The 26,164-nt window shown below is 31.3% G+C and overlaps 1 protein-coding gene and 1 non-coding gene across 2 annotated transcripts; one reads left to right on the top strand and one right to left on the bottom strand.

The window, feature by feature from the left end:
- Positions 1–10,212: 10,212 nt before the first annotated feature.
- On the top strand, positions 10,213–10,283 carry TRNAG-UCC (transfer RNA glycine (anticodon UCC)). Its single transcript has one exon. It is a non-coding gene; the product is annotated as a tRNA-Gly (tRNA).
- Positions 10,284–21,701: 11,418 nt separating this feature from the next.
- LOC147075440 (uncharacterized) lies at positions 21,702–22,694 on the bottom strand. The gene has a single exon (XM_085942505.1). It carries the CDS (start codon positions 22,692–22,694, stop codon positions 21,702–21,704), a length of 993 nt encoding a protein of 330 aa, XP_085798631.1.
- Positions 22,695–26,164: the final 3,470 nt, after the last annotated feature.

Consider the following 26,164-nt stretch of genomic DNA (forward strand, 5'->3'; position numbering starts at 1 on the left):
TGTTTCACCAGAGATATTAATGGCTTGGCTTTGTGTTTCAGCTTGGAGTTTGAAATAAGGAAGTTTGTACTTATTAAAATGGAATTTATTAATAGGCATCTGTAATTTACCACAATCTGTTTGTCATGAACAATTTTAAATAAAAAGATGATTAGGCAATTATTGTAAAGAGATTACTGGATCAAACGAAGTCCATCTATGATAATACACAAATCCTTTTCCGAATTAAAATTTTCTAGAGTCTAGCCACACTACAAATTTTATTTATCCTCTTTTGTTACCAAGAATAAGAGTCTGAAAATTTTTAATTAAAAAAGTGAACATACCAGTGCAGACAGTATTCACTGCTGCGTTTCCGCCCTGATGCATTCCCCATCGCTTTACAAATGCGTCTCAACACCCTAAGGTGTATGGCCACACCATCACCGGATTCCACTAGAATTTTAGGCATAGCCAAGAAGCGATCTCTCTACTTCAATCTATAAGGGTGCGAAAATATTTATACTTACATTTTAAGCATAATAGTTAAATAAGGTTGGTAGAATGATGTTATTTTGTATTTCAACAAGAACTACAGCATTTTTAAAGGAGATATGCGATATTTTTGATGGTTTTTTTCATTGTTGAGTAAATTCACACAATACTGACTAAAATAAAATACAACATTAATTTTAATAAATAAATTGTAATATGATTAACAATTTGGAACAGAGCCCTCACTATAAATAAGCATTGTAAAGAACCCAATATATGGCATACTACCGTTAACTCCTAGCAAGATATACCGTCAAATTGGCTCCAATATTAAATTCCTAGGCCTTCACGTTTTTTAATTTTTCATATATAAATTATCATTTATTTCCTTTTCTTTAATAACCTCCTTAATAATATTTAAAGATGTAGGAATTCTAGAAAACTTATATTTGTAGCTCCTTTAAAGAACTAAATCCTTTTTTATTGAGTAGCTCCTTTTCTTTAATTATAATATGATGATTTCCTTTTACCCCATGATTGATGAACCGTCCAATGACACAAATATTTCTACTATACCAAGTGATGCATCACTTGAAAACAAAGTTTCTGACATCGCAACAACAACTTCTACTAAATTTAACCCATACGAACTGTTTATCAATATGATATTATCTTTTTTATTTGCACTAGGCTTTTGGTGTATTAAGGACTTGGATGTAGATACAGACTTCTACAGAGATCATTCACGTGTTGAGGAACTAGTACACATTACAAAGGGGCTGATTGCCATACCTGCTTGGTATTTTCTAACTCAAGCAATAATTTTATCAACACTAGCAGTTTTAAGAAGCCGTAATATTCAACAGAACTTTATTATGGGACTTATTAAAGCAAATAGGATGTATATTGGATTCCTTGTTGCACTTCTGTGCAATAATATGTTCAACATACACAACTTAGGAGATATGGAAATGGAGATCAGTAAAGATAAGAAGAAAATCATTGAAAATATTGCTGTTTTGGAAAAAGCTAAACATATGATAATCAGTAAGGATATGACAATTTTAGCAAAAGCTAAGCAGATAGAATCTAGTATTAACTACATTTGCATGATATTTCTCTCTAAAGACACGGCAATGTTTCTTCTGAATCATAACATTCATCACAGATATTATTATAAAAGAATCAATGAAAACTCGGAGAAGATGGAGTTGCTGAAGATTTTAAGTGGATTAGTAGATTCTACTGGAGAAGAAACCATTAATGAGATCTGTGAAAAATTAATTGCTAAAATTGGTAGAAGTGACGAAATGATTCACTTCACTGAATTATCCAAATTTGTAGGTATAGATGTGGCCAGAAAAATCTTTAATAACTCTGATCCTTCAGGCGATATGAAAATATCATTAGATGAATTGATTGGCTTCTTTAAAACAACTCTGATAGATCGCAATCGACTAAATATCGGATTGGAACAGAATAGTTCTTCCATAGATTCTTTAAATGATGGACTATTTATTGGATGCATGGTTCTATCTGCGATAGTTTTGTGGAATAAAATGAGTGATGAGGGCTCCCTAGCAAGTAGTGGAGCATTTTATGGCGGAACTCTTCTTTCTGGAAGTTACTGTTTTTCGGATACATTTAAGAAGTTTAGTGATTCTTTAGCCTTCGTATTCATCCTTAGGCCATTTGAGGTGAACGATACAATTCTTATAGATGGAAAGAAGTATAAAGTCAAGGAGATCAAATTACTAGCATCTGTTTTCTTAAGGGACAATGTTATTGTTTCTTGGGCAAATAATGATCTATACAACAAGCCAATATCGAATTTGAGAGCTAGTACATCCTCTGATGAAAGGTATGCGTTTGTTTTTAACTCAGCAGAGTTTAAACAAAAGAGTCCAATTTTGAGAAAGACTCTAGGCTCATTTGTGAAGAGACATGCTGCAATGTTTAAAGGGGCACCATATTTCGATCAAATTGCTATTTCAGGGAAGGATAATATTGAAGTAACTGTGGTTATAGAGTTCAATATGGAATATCAGGAGCTAGAGGTTATTGATCAACGAAAGAATACATTTGTAATGACATTGCATGATATTCTCAAAGAGGTTGATCTACTTCCCATTGGAAAATAAATTTCGAATAAATCAAGTGTTTAGTTGATTCACATATTGTTTAATTTTTTTTGATTTGTTCATTACGATAGGATATGGATGCTACTCATCGTGGAAGTTGTTTGAAGCATAGATCATAGTTGGGTAATCCTGTTAAATGCGAAGAAAGTCTATTTTTATACATGATTTCAGCCAACCCCTTAATACATTTTTATGAAAATAACATTAACTAATAAATCAAGAACGATTAATTTGCAAGATCCTTAACACTGATAGTATAATGGTTCTAGACAAAAAGAAGGTAATTATTTTGTATATATAGTTGTATCGATATTTTAGAAGCAATTTTATTACAAATAATTTGAAATTAAAATTTATTAATATAGCCTACACATATTCTAATTTAGGTTATGGATTGGAAGGAAGATCATCTTATTAATTTTACATGAAATTTCAACTGGCATCGGCCTAGATTCCCAGATATAATATGGTTCGAAACAAAATAATCTTAGGAATAACAAAGCCTTCAATGAGTTGATAAATAAGTTCTATCAGCAGTACTAAATATATATCATTACATTATCAAAAACCAATATTAGCGACTTGATAGTTAATGAAAAATAACTGTGGATTTGGGCTTACTTATAACTGTATGGCTTACCAATTTCAACCGAATCAACTTTGTCTTTTGATGAATTTATCTTCTCTGACGAGTTTTCTCCCATCATTTTCAATTTGAAATCATTTTCTGCCAATACTTCTTTTACAATATTTTTAATGTCACTTTTACTAACATTCGAATCATTTTGGTTGGATTTGATTTTCTTTGTTTTGGGAACTCTCTCTGAAGAGGGCTTCATAGGTTTTCCTTGTTTACTTTCATTTTTTTCCTCCATATTACCTTTACTACTATTTGGCGTATGATTTAATCTATTAGAGCGTTGATTCTTATCTGATATTGTTCTGTTTAGGGTTTCATCAATTGCAGTGTTTATTGTAGAGTAATTGTCAACTGATATGGGCGTAGAAGTGTGACTGTATGATATTTTTACTGGTTTAGTAGAGGATTGTGGACTTGTCTGTTGATTTTCTGACTGAACTTGAGTCCTAGAGAGATTTATACTATAAGATGAGGCATTATTATTTGTGCTAATACTCCTTGTGGAGTTGGCTAGTGGTTTTTTAGATTCTTCATTGTTAGTTTTATCCTTTGGGGTATTTTTAATTTCTGAAATTATTTCATCCTTAAAATCTTTTAACATTTTTGGAATAAGTTTCTTCACTTCATCTACAATATTTCCATTGGTTGACATTTTGCTATCTGTCGATAATTTGGATGGAACAGATGATGTAGTTCCAATCGTTTCCATTCTGATAGTTCCGAGTGTTTCGGGTGATGCAATATTTGGGGGAAGCTGAAATGTAGGAATATTGGGAGAAATGCTTCCAATATTGTTTATCATATGTTCATTGGAAACTGTATTCCCATGTAACTCCTTCATCGGGCTTTTACTATTTCTTACAGGATACCCATTATCTATATTGAAAACTTGTGGACGAATCATTTCACCAGGCTGACAATGTCTCGAATCTGTGCATTCCGATTGACCTTGGTCAATTATTCCATACCCAAAATCCTTTCTTTTTCTATCGGAAATGTCTAATACTGAGGTAGTCCTTTTCGATTTATTAGGTCTATCATTACTGCTAGATTTAATATTGTCTCCACCCATATCCTTTTGATCTCCATCTTGTTCGCTGTCCGTTGGTTTCAACAGTATGACATATTTATCATTTTCCATCTGTGGAGAATATCCATCATCAATATATTTATTAAGCATTCGATAATCTTGATAGTTTGGCAGTTGCTTGTTACTAATGCCTTTGCTAAATACTTGAATCCAATATCTATTATATTGGCTATCTCTGCAGGTATATACTCCTGTAAAAGTAAAATCTCCCAAAATATTCTTCTTGTGCTCCTCACTTTTTATCCACATTTTTGCAACTTCCTCATAATCGCTTCCCTGTTGCTTTGCAATGTTTTCCCCAATATTTATACCAAAGAAATTTTCCTTCTTCAATCGAATCTTTAATGATTTGTCATCCTTGGATCGATGTGTAAGCGCCTTGATTTCACACATGTATTTTACCTGTCTTTTAGCCACGGCTACAAGAGCCTCATTTTCCACAAGAGCTTCCATATTATTTTTTACTCTAAAATCATTTGTGTACTTAAGCATATTTTGAGAAAGTTTATTCTCTATGGATGGCTCTTCATTTGATACTGCAGTGTCTACTTTTTCCAATTCTGAATTTTTACACAGAGATACAACAACGGAAAATAGCAGTTTCCTATTCATTCTTTTTAAAAAACCCAATCCATTTAATTTTAAACAAAATAAAACAAAATGTTTCAAAATGAATAAACATACGCTATGACAAATAAAAATGTTTTGGAGCCAATAATGTTCTAAATTTTAGGCATCATCATAATGAATGTTGTGGTTATGTAATTGATTAATGATACAGAGTAATTACCGGCTACCTTATAATCCCAATATTATCATAAATATCAGTGTTGAATTCATATTTAAAATAGCACGGATCAATTTGTATAATTATACTTCCATTCAAGGAACACCTTCTTAAATATTGTGCTTTATTTTATTGATCGGTCTTAAAAATTTATCATTTGGTTGAGGATTTTTAAAAAAACTCCGATGATCTTCAATACCCAAAATCGAGTTGTTTTACAGATATTGAAAATTAAGAGCCTAGTCCAGAAAACATATCGTTAATATCCACATCCGTTTTGTATGGAAGCAAAGCAAGAAGGAGTAACAATTAAAAATTTGTAAAAAAATTCTATTGTGAAAAAAGTGTGTTAAGCAGGAACAGACATTAGGAACATTATAGTGCTGATCATACTCTATTAAACCAAATTTCTAATCAAACACTACTATAAAGCAAAACTTTTGGTAAAATATCGCTGGGGCATGAATCACAGATACAAAAGTTCGGTGGGAAAAACCCAGCTTGGGGCAGAAAAGAAAATTTTTAAAAATTCTGATAATGACTTACTATCTAAGCCTAGGTATTAGAAATTAAGTTTCATGCTTTTATATTTAGTTATAAGCCGATATTAAACCTATGTTACCGAATTTGTCGATATGAGACTGGTTAATTAGTGAGGTACTACCAATTTACATGACAACATCGAATACTTTTTGGACTAGTTTGACTTTGAAATAGTGGCTGAATGCTCAAGAAACTTTCGAAAAATGAATTGCTTTAAATCAAATATTTTTATTTTATTTTGTCTCTCATTTTCAAAGAATCGTTAATAATGTCATAAACTGCTCTAAAAGCTACTCTTTTACTATTGAGACAATTTAGAACCAAATAATGTTCTGTAAGTATTATATTATAATACATGGTTAGTTTAAAATAACATTCTTCATTTTCATGAAAATAGCTACAAAAATAACTCTTTTCGTTGGCTTCGTAAATGATATTCTGCTTCAAGAAAATATCCAGTATCATCTTCTTAAGGGAGTTGGAGTTACTAATGTTCTTTACCTTGATTCCCTTAAAAAAGCCTTTTAGATAGGATTTTCTAACATTTGGAAACGATGAACCATTACCAATATGGGTGGAAGAGATGGATTTTGGAGAATTCATTGTAGAGTTTGTCTTAAAGATACTTTTAGTAAAGTATCTGGAGTATGGATTTTCAGACTCTTCGGCCAAGATAAAATTAACAAAATTCTGTAAAATATTCGGAAGTTGCTTGCTTGTAACCTCAGTTTCTTTCATAGCGCTTATTTCAGCATTTTGCTTTTTGATTGCTCGTTTCCCACAATCATTAGTTCTTTCGAGCATCAGGTAATACAGTGACACAGTGGGCTTTTTGGACCAATAAATTTGCTCTAAAGATCCGTTTCCATTTCTACAAATTTGAACGAACGTATCCAACTCATCCTGGACATTTGAAAACTGAAAAGATGTGACTATGGAAAGAGCAGTCAAAATAGTTTTGTTTGTGCTTTTTAGCGGATATCTTGTGCTCATATAATTACTAATTTTCGATTCATAACCTTTATTTATCCATACCGATGATTTGATCTGTTCTATGCCATATCTACCGGCAGAATTGGCCATAATCATATTTAATATCAAATCTTTAGAGTCGTTGGAAATCGACCTTAAAAAATCAAATTCGCAGGCTTTGATTTTATTCTGAAGAGCGTGGATACTTTCATCATCAAAGGGAACACGCCCACATAGCATGACATATAAGACAACCCCCAGGCTCCAAATGTCAATTTCAGGGCCACAATATCTCTGGCCCATTAGTAACTCTGGTGCTGCAAAATATAAACTTCCACAAAATGTAGATAATAATGTCTTGTTATCATAAAAATTAGATAGCCCAAAATCTATTATACGAATATTGTCATCTTGATCAACCAGAATATTTTCAATTTTCAAATCTCTGTGTACAATGGAATTCCTGTGAATATAATCAATAGCAGAAACAATTTGTCTGAAATATCTTCTGGCATCATTTTCACAAATTTTGGAACTTTTAATAACCACATCATATAGCTGCCTACCACTAACATACTCAAACACAACAAAGAAATGGGTGGAAGTAAACATAAAATCCAATAATTTTACAATATGTGGGTGATTTAACAATGACGAAATCAGTATTTCTCTAAAAATCCGTTTTTCTGAAATCATATTTGAATCTCTATCGATTATTTTTATGGCTACACTTTCTCCAGACTCTGGATCGACAGCCAAAACAACTTTTGCACTAGAACCTTTCCCCAAAACTTTGATGATTCTATAATGTCCTATGGATACATTTTCAACATATTCGACATCATCAACTGAATGACTATTTGAATTAGGGTTGTTAATCCTCATTTCCGTCATTTTCCGAACTATTTCGTTTTGCTCTTCTGGTTGAGATGAAGACTCTGCAATGGATTTGGATTCAGTGGCTATAATCGATCCTTTATCTGTACATAATCCTACAGTTTCATTGCTCTGCATACTTCCATCAACTTCCAGGGATATATTTTGTAAATTATTATTTGATTTATCAGAAAGAGTGCTATTCTGCTTTAACTTAATACTCTCTGTTTGACAGTCCATTAAAGAATTGATTTCAGAATCTAGAGAATTAATATCTGAGTCACTGTTCTTATTAGAAGATTTCATAGCTGCTGAATCTTAAGGTTTTTTTAAAATAAAAATTTAAAGGGGTTTATCAATAGAAATGGACCAATCCGGCATAGATCAATTAAAACTACTTTTTATTTTAAGGGGTATCGATATCTCTTCAAATATAAATGTGAGCCGAATTTTTCATTGATATTGGTTTAAGTGTTCCAGACAGATCTGTGTAATTCCTATCGAATATGTTAAATTAGTTAATTACTTTATTTGATCAATTCAAATTTAGCAGCTCTTTTCCTAATAGATTTTTAAAGGATATATCGGTTAATTGTTTCATATTGACCTGGAAGCCTATTGATCTCTATCCTTGATTATCTAGTAACAAAAAGTTAGTTATTTATTGGGCTCCCTTGAGTATGCTATATTTAATATTTTAAGTGTATGATTAATCAATATGCACCAAAACTATTTATTATTAACAGAAATTTCGCAGTTCAATCCTTTAAACTTTGTTAGTACAGCCATCCAACAATATATTTGTGCGTTATGTTTATTGATACTGTTTCTTTATTTTTTATGTAAAAAACTAGAATTGACTAAATAAACTTATTTCATTAATACTCGGAAATAAGTTTATTTAGTCCAACTGATATCACAAACTTGAAGCAATAATATTTCACCTTTTCCAATCCGAAAAACTCCATTCTTTTGGGTTTGTCTGATTTATTTGAATAGAACTATATATCAAAAATTTTAATTTGAGAAATCAAAACAGTATTTCTATAGGTTTTTTAGTACTAGCTTAACCAGTCGAATTAATAATACCTTTAAATTGAAAGCCTTTTCCAATAGATATTATAGCAGAACATTAGCTTGCATTATATTCTAATTAGTTTTTGATTGGTAAAAGTATTTTTTTGATATTCGAGAAACAATGTTTTTCAATCTATATAGATATTTTTATACAAGGAGCCTATTTCAGATAGAGACTTATTTTTAATTTATCACATCTATTACTTACAATTTTATTTCCAATATCAAACACTCAATAGCAAAATTCAAATTTGTATAATTAAGTATATGAGCATGCAAATAACTTTGAGATATCCAACCTTTTTGATTTTTCTTAAATATACTTCCAGAATTTATTCTAAAAGTTCACTAAGATCTATTTTGAGTCTATCCATGAAACTTGTAAATTAAAATATCAATATTCCTGAAATGGCAATACACATTGACAAATTTATTTACTACTAGCATATTATTCACAACATATAATGAGTTAAAGAAAAAATTACCAGGTTTATTTTGATGTGAAACCTACGTAATCAATTTCTTCATTTTTATTTGACATTTTTAGAGAAATATCAACTTTACGTCAATGTGCTTTTTTTAAAGATTACAAATGCATCGGCTTGCCATTTCTGGGTATATTTTTAAACCGTTAGAATTTTTTACTTGACTTTTATAACTATTCATTCCAAAAAATTACTCCTTTGGCTAATTAAAAAAAAACTATAAATATTAATTTTTTGTCCCACAAAATGGCTGACCAGAATTTTTATAGCTACGAATCATTATTGGATAGCTTAAAAGATACACATGAGGCAAGGAAAAAACAGTTCGACGAAAATGCGCATTTGCTCTCATCATTAGACCGATCCCTTCGGGATGCGCTGTTTAGCCTTGAGGAGGAAACCATTCAAGGTCAGACTATAAATGCCAAGGAGGTTCGTTTTAATTTTGATGAGTTTATGAACGATTTGAGTAATGCTGAGTCCAACGAAATACAACAGTTTGAGAATGCGGATATTATTTCCAGCAATGTTGATCGGAAGCATGTATGTCCCAAAGCAGGTTGTAACAAATCATACACAAGTTCTCATGGATTGAAATATCACATTGTCCATGGGCACTCGAAGGAAAAAGAGAATGCATACAAGCCATTTATTTGTACTGTTAATAATTGTAAAAAAGCATATCGCAATTCTAACGGTTTGAAATACCACATGGCTAAAGCACATAAGCAATAAGGCTTTATATCGTATATTGGTGGTATTGTGATGAATATTTGATAATAATGCATCGCCAATTTCTACTAATAATTTACAGAGTTAATAGACTTCTAAAATAAATCTACTTAATTCAACAGTCGATTGTTATGATGTGCTAAACTACACTGATATTCTTAAGAATCCCTTTACTTACACAACAATAATCAACTGAAGCAATTAGTGTTGTATTAATTTCTCATTAAAAAAGATGAAGAAAGAAGCATTTATAATAAAATATTCTAATAATTTTTCATTAGCTCATCTTCATAATTATATGGATATGCATTTTCATTAATAGCTACCAAGTATTTCGCTGTGTATTGCCATGAATGTTTTATAAGCTTTAAGTATTTAAAGTTATGACAGACTGAGCGCTAATGTTCTAATGGTATGATAATAGCCTTCCAAGCTGCAGGCCCGGGTTCGATTCCCGGTTGGCGCATAGTTTTATTTTCTTCTTTGTTTTTTAATTCAATGGCCGTGTAGTGTTATAATCATATTGGTTTTTTAGCCACTGTACATATTATCAAAAGATGTAATTATATTTCGTGATCAACCAAACATGCAGAATGATCATGTATAATCTCCTATAGTTGTATATAGACGATTGCATTGATGAAATATTTATAATTAGTACTTTTTGAAGTTAAAAAATAGAAATGACTTATTTGTTTTATATTAATGCCTACAAAATCCATAAGCCTTTGACTTAGCTTTGCAAATAAGTAAATTTAATAGAATAGACTAAGAACCTCGATTATTTCAGAAATGGAATGGGTATCTCTCTTGCTGATCAAACTTCCATAATACAAACTTGAAATGTTGTAAGATTATTATAGGCCATTTGAACAAATTAAATAATACACCAGTATCATCGATAGTATGAATAATCTAAGATGGTTCAAAGGCTATAATCCATTTTCTAAATTACTTTAGTTTAGTAACTTGAATATTGATACAATTGTTAACATCAATGTATGCAGGATTATTTTCATTCTAACCGTTTGGAGTTCATGCAAAACATTCAGATATTTTTGTTGTTAAAGCGAACCTTAAAACTTTAATTCTCAGATGAATATTAGCAAATCATTGTACTACTACCATCTAAATTGGGCAATTACAAATCAAAGGCTAAAAAAGCTCACTTTTTATTCAATATAAGGAGCAAAAGCACAGCAATATGACTGTTATTATCTCACAAATTGACAATTCTTTTTGTTTAATATTCCAGCCAGAATAGGATTATAAAACAACTACATTATTTAAATAAAATTTATTTAAATCATTCGCTCAAGCAATTCACCCAAAAGTTCACCATGGTTATTGACAGCACCCCCCTGAATGAAGCTCTTTGCTTTTCTACCTTTAAACCCTTTGAGAGGAGAATTAAGATTCATTGGTACTAGGAAATTCGCAACACTCTTGATATCCTCCCTACCATTAAAAATAACATCCAATAACTCCTCAATACATCTGTACTTTCCACCAAACGCATCCTCAATATTCTCGTTGGTCAATTTTACCCTTGAAAAATTCAACTTACCTGCTCCTCTAGTGTAGACCAACTTTCTAAGTAATTCGTAGGATATTTGACCATAGGCAATATAATCCTTTGCACCATATAACATATTCTTCATACAAGCGTTATTTCTAACAATGACACACTGATTTATCTTTGATAATCTTAAAAGTTGAAGATTTTTTTTTGCTTTTGGTGGAACCCCATTAAGAGATCTTATTAAAATTGCCACGTAGAAATTTGGCTCGGCTGGGCAATAGTATGAATTCGAATCATTTTTTTTGGCCTCCCCATCCTTCAAATTCTGCTTCACATCCTTTATAATTTTCTCTGTAACCATATTCTGATGCTGTAGATTTTTAACAATTCTATTAGCAAACTCCAATTCCTGAGTAGACTTTAAATGGTTTATTTTAGATTCATATTCTTGTTTCCTTACTGTTGAAACCGGAGCAGTGATCGACATTGGGGATAAAAATTTTAAAAAAATATTTTCAAAAAGTAATATTAAATACATTAGAAATAGAGAAAGTCTTTCTCATTCACTCTGTACAATATCTAGTCATGTCATATATTAATTAAAATATTGCACAGTTTCCATATTTCACATAATAACCATAAATATTTACAAATCTCAATTTGTCCAAGTATTATCCAAAATTAAGGTGAAAATAATTGATCTGATGATAAAACATTGATTAAATTAAGCCAAAAACCGGTAAAATTACTTTTTCTCGGACAAAAATCATATGTTTTGTACAAAAGTAAGCTTGCCACTAGATTTGTTTAAACTTTGCAAATAAATAACAATTAACTTATCCATTTTGTATAGTTTGGCAGACATAATTAGAAAATATTTTTGCTGAGCTCCTAAAAATTTGTATAGAATTGTGAAAACTGTTGGGAGATTCGTTTTTAATTACCACTTATGAAATCAGCTATAAAGGGCCTAGTATCTAAAATAACCACAAATATTAATCATAAGGAATAATGATTATAGAGCTATATGAAAGTATGAAAACAAAAGAAATCAAATTCTAAGTTTAACAATAATTTATTTGATGTCAGAATATGCTTCTATGAAATATCTGATAAACTCTTCACTCACTTTAATGGAATAATCGTTTTTAAATAAAGCTTCCAGGGAAACAGTAGTAGGTTTTTCAAAAATTGTGGAAATACATCCTCCATTGGACAGAGAATGCTCCTTTGTAATTTTGTTGAAGAAAAACGCACAAGACTCACCCAAAAGATTTGAAAACATTGTATTACTTTCTGTAGAAATGAATTTCCTTTCATAAAATTCTTTGACTGCAACATTACTTTTCAAGTTACAAATAGTCTTGATTGTAGATCCGGCAAATGCTATTCTATTTGATTCTACGAAATCAAAGACATTTTCAGTCAGCAATTCAATGTCTGCCGAGTGCGAAAATTGAAGATCATGAACAATGTGAGATTTATCAGAACAAATAGATGGGTCTATCCAAATATAGGCCATATTGTATCTTTGAATGGTTTTGATCTCCATTGAGTAAAAAAGATCCCTGATATTTTTTAATAGAAGGAAGTATCTATTACAAAACACGTGAACTATACTAGGCTCATATGACTCTGATCTGTCATATCTGTATGTGATATACATTGCAAGTAATATATTGCTTTGCTTTTTAGATGAAATTAATAATGCTAGCAGTAGCTTTAAACTTAAAAGCGATTTCTCTCTTCTGTATAATTCAATGCATTGGGGAATCATATCACCCGTCAGCTCATTACGTAAATATTTTATAAGAACATCGTAAGTTTTATCGGGATGATACCTCATATCTGTCAATTTAATCAACTTATGGATTTCAGTAAAATTTGTCAAATTTACAATAAAATCGTTAGAGATCGCAATATCACGTGACCTAATAATGCTGTACCATTTGAAGTTAGCAGTATTCAAAAACTTTAATTCAATATTGTTGTCTAATGCATATTGATAGATTGAGAAATCGTCAATGTCGAGAAGAAGGGATTCTAGCTCCACATTGTTCAATTTCTTTGTATTAAGCTTGGCTTTGATTCTAATTACCTTGGTTAAAAAGTCAATACCTACCAATCGGTCTAGTAAATATTCAATATCCATTTTAGATATTCTGTGTTCTTTTATTAAATAAAATAAAAGTACCTTGTCAATTTCCTTAGAATCTTTTAAATTTTGAATTAAATGTTTTGGGTTTGATTCAAAGTAATTTACTAAAGTACAATAATTTGGATCAGTTTCAAAAATAGAAATGGCCTGAGCCATAGCATCCTTAAAATTACCGTCAATCAATAGAGTAACAATTTTCATCTTTATATCGTAGTTTTTATATGCATCAATTGAATCACCAAATTTTGGCATTGTGGGTAAAATTTTCCAAATTATTAAATAAATTTTTGTAAGCTTCATAAATCTGTGTTTAAAAAATCGATTATTGATATAGCGGTATTCCATTATGTATATTTGTTTGTTCTTTTACAGTAATTAACAAAAAACTGACTAATTTCTGAACATAGATGGTTTGTTTCAATCCAAATGTCTGTTTATATCAAAAACTAGTGATTATTTAAGACAGATGTCTTGAACAATAACTAGTTGCTGGATGCAATATTTGGATATCCTAAAGTATATGTTCCATAATTAATTTATTGAAATCTTTATAACAAAGACAGATCGATTGCATGATAGGGTTGAAATCCAGAAAATAGGTATTTAGTATTGACAATAACTCACTGTGACTTTTGTCCTTGAATGCTTCTCAGGTAGATATTACCTTATTCAACTATTCAAAATAATATTGGAGATATTTTAATTAGAGCCCTTAAATGTCGTCTCCGAATGCTACAAATAATATTGAAAAATATAGAAAGTGCTTCCTTGAATCACAAAAGTGTTTAAAAGAATATCTAAAGGATGCAGGAAATTTAAACTTGCTAGGGATGTTGAAGGACTCCACAATTGTTTACACCCACACCACTAGATTAGCTATTCTAAAAGAGGAGGCCAGAGTGAAACAGATTAAAAAAATTGTCAATAAAATTAATAAAATAAAAAAGAAAGACATTTCAAATTCCGAGCTGGACAAAATTGTTGAAAGATACTTTATTCAACTGGACAAAAATATTTCCAGTAAAAATAATATTACACATACCATGAATGGTTTACTAGATGATGAAGGTATAAAAAATATCTCAAATGAGCAGTATACTAATATTGTAAAGCATGATCTTGATTTGCTCAGAAAGCTTCCAGAATTTGTCCCCAAAGACACAAACATTACGAGAAATTTCACACAGTCTGCTTCTCATCATCAAATATTTAAGAAATATGAAATAATAGGCGATTCAGAAAATCAAAAAACCCAAGGAAATTTTTCTTATTCCAGAGGCTTTCAAACTGAGGGTAATAATTTGTTCTTACACACACAAAATAATATAGGCCCGTTTCCAAATGAACGTAATAATGACAGTAAGTTTCAAGGTAAAGAGCAAATCGATCGAAGTTTTTTAGATTTTCACAGAGATAACTTTGAAGAAGATCACCAACAAAATTAATTTTCTGAAGAAATAACATTTGGGACAACAATTAATTCTCAAGATTATTGTATAAAATTTCTTATGGACTTCGGATATGAGAAACTTAATATTTCTTCAAAATAAGTAGTAAATTACTGGAAGAATTTCAACAAGTGATAGAGATTAAATTAACTTTTGTATAAGCTTGATCTAATTTAATATATGTGATTCAACAATTTCGACTAAAACATCGAGTGTCATCTATTCATTTATTTCCACGGCAACTGCACATCTATCTTGTTCATCATCAGTCAAAATATCTAAAAAAATCCACTTCTTATTTTTCTCATCAAAAATTTCACTTATTTTTTTATCCAAATTGTCATCATATTTCTTACTCATATTCCAGTAAATAATCCTATTATTCACGCTTACCATAGATGGAGAATCACCAAAGATAACCTCCACCTCTTTTAGAATATCTTTCAAAAGAGCGTCTTTTAGAGTAATTCTAGACCAACAGGTATATTTCACTGTAAAATCTCCATCAAAGCCATCAATAACGTTAATAGAGTCTATCTTTCTCCTTTTATTAACTGTATAGGTATATGCCCTGGGGAGCACTGGTTCAATAGTGGCTAGCATAGGATGAGCCAAATCTAAAAAAGAATTGCGCATATTTAAGAAATTATCTGAGTTTGAGTTAGCCATCGGATTATTTTTACTCTTATCATCAGAATCACTGCTACAATATTCATTAGGGTTTATATTTTCACTCGCGTGATGAATCATATATTTCATTATTTCAATTGTAGACAACCCACTTACAATCGCAGTAGTGGTGGCAATGGCTGGAATAATCCTACCTGCAATTCCTATAATGTGGTGCTTACTATACTCCTTAATACCATAAACACGTGCACGTAAATTAGAAGCGGCATAAATAAAATCAGCATGCCACGAATCCTTATCAAAGCTAATGGAAAGAGGCTCACAGGAACTGTTTAATTGCTTCAAAACATCTTCAATGATTGCTATATTACTCAAATTATTAGCATCTATAGTATCAGAATTAAGCTCTGATTCACTATATTTACAGCAAATATCTTCATAATCAAATGCTTTACTCTCGCAATCATTGATTATTCCATATTTCTCTGAGTATAGCCTTACAACAGTTTCTATAAATAGCCTATGAATAGAATCAGTTAAGTCAAACTTGATACCATTAGGAAGTCGCTTTGGAGGATTCCAAAAGGGTAACCCTTCCGTAGATTTAGAATCAGGGGGGAAAGTATCCAGTAGCTTCATTATAGAGTGATAATAGAAATCATTAAAGAGACAAATCGCTAATGTATACAGTGTGCCAATACTAACAGATTTTGTATCTTTATTGTCCTTTATATCCTTACAATTATCGTCATTGGTGCAATTTTGATCACCATCTTCATTGTCTTGTGTAAATAGTCTTTCAAATTCACCAGTAGCCCATTCTATTACATGTTCTATGCAATTTGGATATGATTTAATTGTACAAAGTGGAATTGATCCACTTTCTGGATCACTAGTGGCAGAATAACACTCTGTGGCAAATGGTACAATTACCTGAACATGCCCTCTAGTCCCAAGTGTGCCTGCATCAATCATAGGAGTAAGTGTATTTATACATCTTGAATCCATATAGCTGCGAGCATTCACATTGTCTAAAGCATTACAAACAATATCGATATTAGAATAGAAATAATCGGTAAATATAGATTCAGAATCCAATCCTACAGGGTGAGTAAAGAAACAGATGTTACCTGTGGTTCTTATGTCTTCTTTGGTGGTTAGCTCCACCAAATAACCAGGATTCATCTTATTACAATTCATACTTGCTGCCTCTGATTTCATCTTACCCACATCTTCCTCCTTAAAAAGAAATTGTCTGTTTAAGTTAGACTGTTCTATCGAATCCATATCGGTTACATAAATTTTTCCTGTTAATCCAATACCACTCATAACAAAATTCTTCAAATTCTCACATCCAATGGCCCCAGCTCCAACTAGAAAAACATTAGCATTCTGGATTTTAGAGAAATTACTAGACCCTAGAATAGTAATGTAATCAGAATATCTATCCTTTATAGCATTATTACCCTCATCATAATTCTGAAACAACCCATCTGCATGAAAATAATAAAACTGATCCAATGGAGTAAATTTCCCTGAAACAGCTTTTAATGCCTCTTGTGCTGCGAAACCTCCAATAACAGAACAAATCGGAGAAAGAAGAGTACCTTTGGATTTTACAAATTCTCTAACGAGCTTATCTCTTGGATCACTACTTATCATATCATCAACGTTTAATTTATCAATCCTTTCCAAGTCTGTAAATAGCTCATGCAGTATTTCTTCATTAGTAAAATTGTATTTACACACTTTCTCTGGTTTGTCAATTGCGTCTCCCAAACTTTGAAATTTAAACTCTACCGGTTCCTTTATCTGTTCAAATTCATAAATCACATTTGGAATATATGAGAATTTGTCTACAACAAATGAATTGGGAGAAGGTGTGGAAATAACAGTTAGCTTAGACGTAGCCGTAATACTTTGATGATTTTCCAAACCCTTGGATTGATTAATTTCACTCTGCTCACAACCCTTAGAAAATTCATCATTTATCTGATTGTTATTACTATTTCTAATTACCACCTTATCCCCTTCTTCTAAAGTGTGTCTTGTTCCATCGGCCAGTGTTACTAATCCACTTTCACTTATATCATTTATTAATCCACCCGATGGAGCTTGTCCATTTTTATCCAAGCATAAATGAATATTAAAATCACAAAATATTTGACCAAATAACCCACGGGAATTGGCCATTATAAACTTTGGAGCAAAAGCCATAGACTTAGAACTGCTCAAATAACTTTGATTCGAATTTTGTACAGACCGAATATGACTGTTTAGAGAAATATTAAATGACAGCAGTTGATTTACAGATATTACAACAGAAATATTAAGAGATTTCACAATATTAATAATATCATCCAGCATTATTTTTGTATCACACAACTCAAAACCTTTATGATTTATGTTGGAAATGGGGTTTTTTGTGGCTATCGACACTTTCACATATTTGTTTATATTCTTTAAGTTTTCTATAACACTCTCATCTCGTCGCTTTCCTACATTATCCTGTTTAAGGTAGAACCCTGATCCATAATCATTTTCAGCCACAAGCGCTGGATCATAAATATAAACAGATTCCACTCCAGCTAAAATAATATTCTTACATAGCTCTTGTCCTAATCCATCCAAGCCAATGATTAATATTTTACTAGACATCATACGTTTCATAGCATCATAGCCAAGCACATATAGTTGGCGAGAATAAAGCACTTCATCAATATCAGAAGAGTATTCTGTATTTATATCATTATTTCCGAGGTTTATTTTGGAATTGGACATATTGGGGTATAAATAAGAAACAAATATTTAGTAAAAAATAATGATGATGGAGGAACTATATTAACTACTTACTACCGTATCAAAATAAGTAAAACTAACCGAAACAAGATACTTTAAGAGGTGGTACCTTTTATTAAATGGCTATGATTCTAATAATAGGCATCTTTATATATTGTTAGTTCATTATGAAATGGAGCCTTTTAAACCAAATATTTCATAAAAATGATTAAGAAGTATTAACTTTCATGTCAAATGAACATAAACAAAAAAATTACAAATACTCCTTTTTAGTGGTAACTTATATCCTTTGTACTTCTAAATAATGGTTCCTTATTATTTACACTGCCTCCAAAACAATCTGTTGATTTCGTTCAGACAAATTGATTTTATTATTATGATGTTAATATATATGGATGGTACATATTAATCGAACTATCTTGATATCATTTTATGGACTTATTCCTGACTTGTGTGGAATTAAACCATTTCAACTTGATGATATGATAATTAATATGGTATATATAGTTCAAACCTAATATAGATGCAAGAGCGAATAACACTCTAAATTATAAAATAACAATGTGTGTAGAAATGAAATCTTGAGTACGTTTCATTATTTAATCAGTAGATTTGGTAGAAGTTCATTTTATATTATGTTTAATAACACTTGTTTTAATTTCTATTGTTTTTATCCCCAAAAATGACTATTCCTGAATTAACAGCACCGGCTGAATTATTTTACAATGAAAAAGAATCGGAAAAATATCATAGAAACAGTCGAATTTGTAAAATACAGAGAGAATTAGCCGAAAGAGCGATGGAACTGATAAATCCTGATGAAAATAGTATTTTTATAGATATAGGCTGTGGAAGTGGAATCTCCAGTAAAATAATCAGTGAGAACAATCACAAATATTTAGGAATGGATATAAGCAGAAGTATGTTAACAATACATTCTAAACAGAATGAAAACGATACAGAAATCCACTGTAATATGTCAGATAATATTTTATCAGGGTATACTGTTCCTGATGAGTTGAATAAAAGTACCATTAAAAATGAAGATTCTTCTAATTGTATAGGCCTAGTCTGTGGGGATATTGGAATGGGGCTACCATTTAAGGACGATTCTTTCGACTATGCAATATCTATTTCTGCTATTCAGTGGCTATTCCAAAGCTATAGAAAAGAGCATATTCCCAGAAAAAGAATTAGACAATTTTTCAAAGACTTATATCGGGTTATTAGGAAGAGCGCAGTGATACAATTTTATTGTACTAAAAAGGAGATTGAAATATTGAAAGGTGTTGCTAAATCAGTAAAATTTGAAGGAGGATTGATTATAGATAATGAAAATACAAAGAGGGTGAAGTATTTTTTGGTTTTAAATAAAGCTAACTAATATAAGGCCAGTGGCAAGTTATTTTGGATATTTAGAGTTTATTAGTGCCACGATATTGAACAATGCACTCCTAAGTAGAGAATTTGAATGTGTATCTAAGAAAAGCTAATAAAAGAACTATATTGTTAGCGATGGTTTTACTATGTTGTTGATTATATATGTGTTTATATTCCTACCCTTTCTCTTATCTTAATGTATTTCTTTAATTTCTTTAAAAACATCCTCCACTCCCCTTGCATCATTTCATATTGATGATTAAATTGTAAGATCTGGTCAAAATATTCGAACTCTTGTAAAATCATATTTACTGTAAAACAATCCGATTTCCGAACGAAGGAACCACTTATTATCTGCTCTTTGGGTCTTAGTCCTATAATACAGTCTGAAAAGCAGATATCAAGTCTGTAAATTGAATTTGATTGGTTATAATCCTTGATTTCAGAGTCATCGGAGCATGCTTTGGAAATAGTTTCAATACTTTTCATGTTATTTCTTTGTCTTGGTTCTTTCAGATCCATCAATCCTAGTCTTTGATCAGACAACATTCTTCTATGTATGTCCGTATATAATCGAACTCCATCATCAGGTGTAAAATTATCATGAAAGGCTTCCATAGGATATCCAGTTACACTGCCCAATCTTATTGGCTCAACCTGGAATTCAGCATACAGTTTCTTATTTTTAAGAACTTTGAAAGGTTTTTTATATACATCTATTTGAGGATGCTTGTAATTGAAGTTTTCAGAATATGATAAGGAAGAGTATCCATTTATATCGTCTTCCAAATATAAACAATTTTCCCTACAAATTGTTTCGTCACTCTTTAACTTAAAACCATTGTAATGCCAACCTCTTTCTGTCTTTAACTTCTTTATCAAATTTCTATTATAAACAGGCTCGCCTTTGATAAATCCAGCTACTGGTCGTTTTGGATAAATGATTTCATTGTAGGGTAATATAGATTCACAAGTGAAAATTGGATTCGATCTTAATTTTGTTAAAGATGTAGGTACCTTGGTTAGGCGTTTACTATCTAAAGCCGCAAAATGTTGAGGATCAATATTTCCTGACGTACAATTAGCTTTTGGAGATATTTTATTTGTTTCGTGATCATTTACATCCATATTTTGTCTAGTTGTTTGGTTACTATAAATAGATGGTTTTACCAAATCCTCTATAATGTTCAGGTATTTTACAAAATATTTGTAATATACTGTTTTCTTTGAAAAATGAGGAGTTTGATCAACAATATTTCCTGAAAAATCAATTGAGAAAACATTTCCCGCAACAGTTCCTTTCTTTTCGACTATTTTGTTTAGTTTGTACTCAACAAATGCAGAAATATCTGTATCTAACACGAAAAATACTCTTGAGTGTATACTATTTAGATTTAAATTAATAAAAAGTGCAAACTGTTCCAAAATTGATTTAAAATTTTCATTAGAACCAATAGTATCATTATCGGTGGCATACATATTCCGGAGCATCTGGAATATTAAATTATCTGTGGTTGCTATCTGCTTATAGTTTCTCTCAATTTGCTGATGCTTTTCAAAAATATTTCCAAAATTCAAAATTGAATATTTTACGGGCATTGATAATATTTTCACAATTTCAATTAGTTGGTGCATCATGCGTATTCGGTGATCAATTTGGGTTAACTTTAAGAGTTTATTATCAATTGCAGTGAAAATATACTCATCAGAAGCATCTTCCCATTTTGAGTCCTCTTCAGATATTGGATCCATACTTATATGGATTTTAAGTAAACTTTTTTGAAAAAATTTGAAAAAACTTCTTTTTCGATGCATGAGAATAATGTACAAGCACCATAAGAAAACAGCGCCTGAAAGGCTTGTTACATTATACCTTGAACAATTAAAAAATAAAAAGCAAAAACAATTAATTTGCGAGTAGTAGTGAAAGAGTAAGAAATAATTAATTTAATTCTCTCCTGTTACCTCTGGCTTAGAAATACCATAGAAGGCTCTCTTTTCCTCACTAGTTTGGAATCTACCTTTACCAATCTTTGATGATGTATCAACGAATTTGATAGAATATTCTTTGTGCTCTCTTGGCACCAAGGACTTTCTCAGTGTTACAACCCTCTTAACTGGGCCTGTTACACATCCCTTAATCATTATGTAATCATTGCTGATACCACCATAATGTGGAAATCCTCCCATAGGGGATATTGTTTTAACAGTCAAATCAAAATCGGTCACAACTGGCTTAGTACCCTCACCAATTCCATATATTGCCAAATTCTGTTGTGTTCTTCTATGATAACCCATCTGACCACACCTAGCAACAGAATACATTACTCTAGATGGATGCCAAGCTCCAATACAAGCTACTTTTCTAATACCCTTATTAGTTTTTCTGGGAAGAATGGTTGTACCCCATCTCTTCACAGTACCCTGGAAACCCTTACCCTTGGTAACACCAATGGTATCAATTAGCTCGTTCCTCTGGAATACATCCTCAATTCTAACTTCCTTCTCCAACTTACTAAGAGCAAAATCAACCTTATCCGAAACTGATCCTCCATTAATTTGAATTTCTGAAATATGCGCCTTCTTCTGGCGAATAGACTTTATCTTGCACACCTGAGAATGAACAAGAACTCTAACAACATCGGAAGTCTTCTTAAGCTCATCCACATCCTCCTGAGAGTAAGACACATTCTTCCTTAAATCAGTATACTTCATACCAGGAACAAACTTCTTAGAAAACATTCTTCTGAGTAAGTTTTCAGACAGATGCTCAGCCATAATTGTTTTGGTTCTCACAAGACCCTTTACAGATTGTTGATACCCAACGATACCATGAATAATCATTGCTGGTGCCTCCAAAATAGTAACTGCTTCCAGAACCTCTTTGGTTTGTAGCTTATTTTTAGCACGGAACTCTTTAGTTCTGATCACATGGGTCATGCCAGCTTTGTATGACAAAAATGCTGTAAGATGGCATGGAGCTGAGGAATCATCCTTTGGAAAACTCTTAATACTTGGTCTAACCGAGGTGGATCTTCTTTTTGGTCTAAATTGTAATGAACCATGTCTTGGTGCTCTGAACTTTCTGCAACTCATTTGGGGCTTGGAATAAAAAATTTCCTAAAAATTTTTGCAAAATATAGAATTGGAAAATAAATTATCTAGAAAACTTCATCGCTGCCTTGAAAATGTATGGTTTATGGGCCAGGCTATAAAAGATTCTTATAATTAATCTGAAATTTGAGTGAAAAAACCAGTGAATATCTGATAGTATCTTTTTATTCTAAAAATATGGTTGGAAATAAAAGTTTTAGAACCTATTCATTCAATGAAGTGATCTTTTCTATGGCACAAGTCATGAGGTGCATAATTTTCACTAAAGATTAGAGCGTTGTTCATACATTAAATTCTGTGATGATGCTTTTTATGGTTATATAAACACAAATAAGCAACCATTTAAATTAAAAGGGTCATTGATAGATTTTACTTTATTATTTTTGAATATTCATAGAAATTCTTGTTTTATAAATTTCATAATAATTTAAACCCATGCATGCTGAGTTTGTTATGGACATTAAAGATATTATGAATATGCCAGATTCATCGGAAAGAACAAGGAGAACTACTACACTTGCCAAATTTCTGTCTACATTAGATAATTCCAGGTTGGATGTGGAAATTTTGAATAGGTTCTGTCAATTTTCTTTTAAGGTGTTACCGGGAAGTACAATTCCAATGGATTTGGCTAAGAGGTTCAACTTGAGGGTGGAAAAACACAAGAGCATTACATTCGGCCAAACCTCTACTAAACTTTTAACTGAAACTCTCAGCAGAGAAGGTGAAAGGCAGAGAATAAGGGAACAAAGCAATCTAAATCTAACAAATACGGATGTTTATAAAAAATTTCCTCCAAAGTTTGATATTGAAGATGGAATTGAAAATGAGACATCTATTGTCTATCCATTTATAGACTTTGAAAATAACCTTGAAGAGTATGCAGTGGATAGTTCATCATTTAAAACAATTGGTACCATTAATTTAGAAATAACTGAAGTATTAAATAACCCAAATCTACTGGAACGCTTTAGATAACTTTAACGACAATAACAAGAGCTAATATATCAATCATTTATTTGAAGGATTATACTCTAGAAGTTGTTAATTTGGTTTATTCGGTGAGGTTGGCTTCTTATTAGTGTGAGATCTATTATAGTATTGAAATTTTAATACTTAATTGGAAGAGTGTTGATTGCAGCCAATAAACTGATTTTGCAATACTCAAGATTGCTGATGTAAAATTATTTTCATAATAATAAAGGAAGTTGTCAGATACTACAGTTAATATTTCTACTTCTTACATCTTGATTTATACACCCTTAATGAAAACAAATAGAATTACGTCCTGTTATTTTGATGTTTTAGTCTCAGATTATAATCTAGTTTATGGGATTGAGTTAACTGTGGAGATTCCAAGAATTAACTATCTTGGAAAAATGGAATTTATTACCTTAAAAATTCCAATCCAGCCGGAAACACCTGCATTTCATATATTTCCATATCCAGGATTGGGAAGTTATATGGGCAATGGTGTTTACCAAGACATTTTTATCAGAGTTGTCACACAGCCAATGACAGTAGCAGAAGTTGCTCAGTCCAATTCATATAAAATTCCATGCAATACAATTTCGTTTGCGCAGAATTATCCATCTGTTTTCAACAATTCTCCCAATGATATTCTCCAGAGAGCTGATTATTTCAATATGGGAAGTATCAATAGGGAATTTACAGATGAGGGTGTAGAGATTCAAACATCCGCAAATGGTGATTTAGATATAACATGCGACATTTATCGTGATCAGTTTAACGATAGGTTTTATCGCATTATTAATTTGGATGGTAACACCAGAATAATTTTAACACGAGCAATGATAAAATCTATACCTAATACATTCATAGCAAATCTGTTTACCCCTAAGATAGGCACTTGCCTATCAGGAAATGCTCTTGTAAAGGTTAAATTTAAACGTGAGTATACAGATGATGAACATATGAGCTGCTACAAATGGTGTTAAATAAATATAAACACTTTCTGACAAATTATATTTAGTGTTGTTATAAGACAGATATTCTGCAGTAGTATTTATTTGGCCAAATGCAAATAGTTTCCATCTATTGACAAATTATATGAACAAGGACTATTTCTAAGGATATCTGTACCAAGGAAAAGTTAAATATTAGTGCTTAGATAATGGAAATTTACCACTATATGCCAAGTGGAAAGAGTTATCATGCTTCGGTGTAATCTGAAGCTGTGATGTACCATTGTAGATCGTTTTAGAGTGTATTTTGTAAAAAACAGATTTATTGAATATCGATAGTTCTATTTATCCAAAAACCTAAATTGATGGCATACAAGGACTATATTCGATACTTTGAATATTCCAAACAAGCCAGCTATCATATCAATATAATCATTTATGCAAACTTGATTAATAAATAATCTTTGTGTCTGATGTTTTAATTATGTCTAGTGGATGTTTATAACTCTATTCACATTAACATTCAGTAGATGATTATAATTTTAATAAGTTATAAGAGGCAAATAACAATTTTATATAGGGGAAACGATGTATAACTTCAATCAAGATTATGCTATCACATACAAACACAGGAATATTTTTATTAATTGGATAAAAAATAATAATTGTATATTCACTACTAATTTTCCATATTTGGACATCCAAGGCCAAACTATTTTTTCCTTTTATAAATTTTCCCCTTAAATGTCATCAAGTAGAATTTCTTCTTGCTACTATGATCTTATTGTCTCCAATAATGATCTAATTTACGGAAATGAATTTACCATAGAGATTCCAAGAGCAACGAAGTCTTGTAAAATGGAACTTGTAACTCTTAAAGTTCCTATTCCACCACATACTCGTGCTCTTCACATATTCCCATATCCTGGGTGGGGAAGCTATATTGGGAATGGAGTGTATCAGGACATTTTTGTAAGACTGGTAACCCATCCATTTACAATCAATGAGGTTTTAGAATCAAATCATGATCAAATCTCATACCAGCCAAATACCTCGACTGTATTTACCCATTCACCCATTGTAACTTCGACAACTTTCGATACTGGAAATGAAGGAGTTACTGTCAATAGATCTTATAATGGGGATTTAACTATAACTTGTAATATTTTCCGTGATCAGTTTAATGATAGATTTATTAAGACCATTAATATCGATGATACCATTACAGTCGTCTTGACACGTGCAATGATAAAGGAGATTCCTACCACTTACATTAGAAATCTATTTTTACCAGTATTGGGTAGTGGGCTCAGTGGGAATGCTTATGTGACAATGTATTTTACACACAGAAACACATTTGGTGAAGGGTGT

This window comes from Rhyacophila brunnea, unplaced genomic scaffold (genome assembly GCF_057557595.1).
Source record: "Rhyacophila brunnea isolate RB1 unplaced genomic scaffold, BYU_Rbru_1.0 scaffold_145, whole genome shotgun sequence".
Taxonomy (NCBI): Eukaryota; Metazoa; Arthropoda; class Insecta; order Trichoptera; family Rhyacophilidae; genus Rhyacophila; species Rhyacophila brunnea.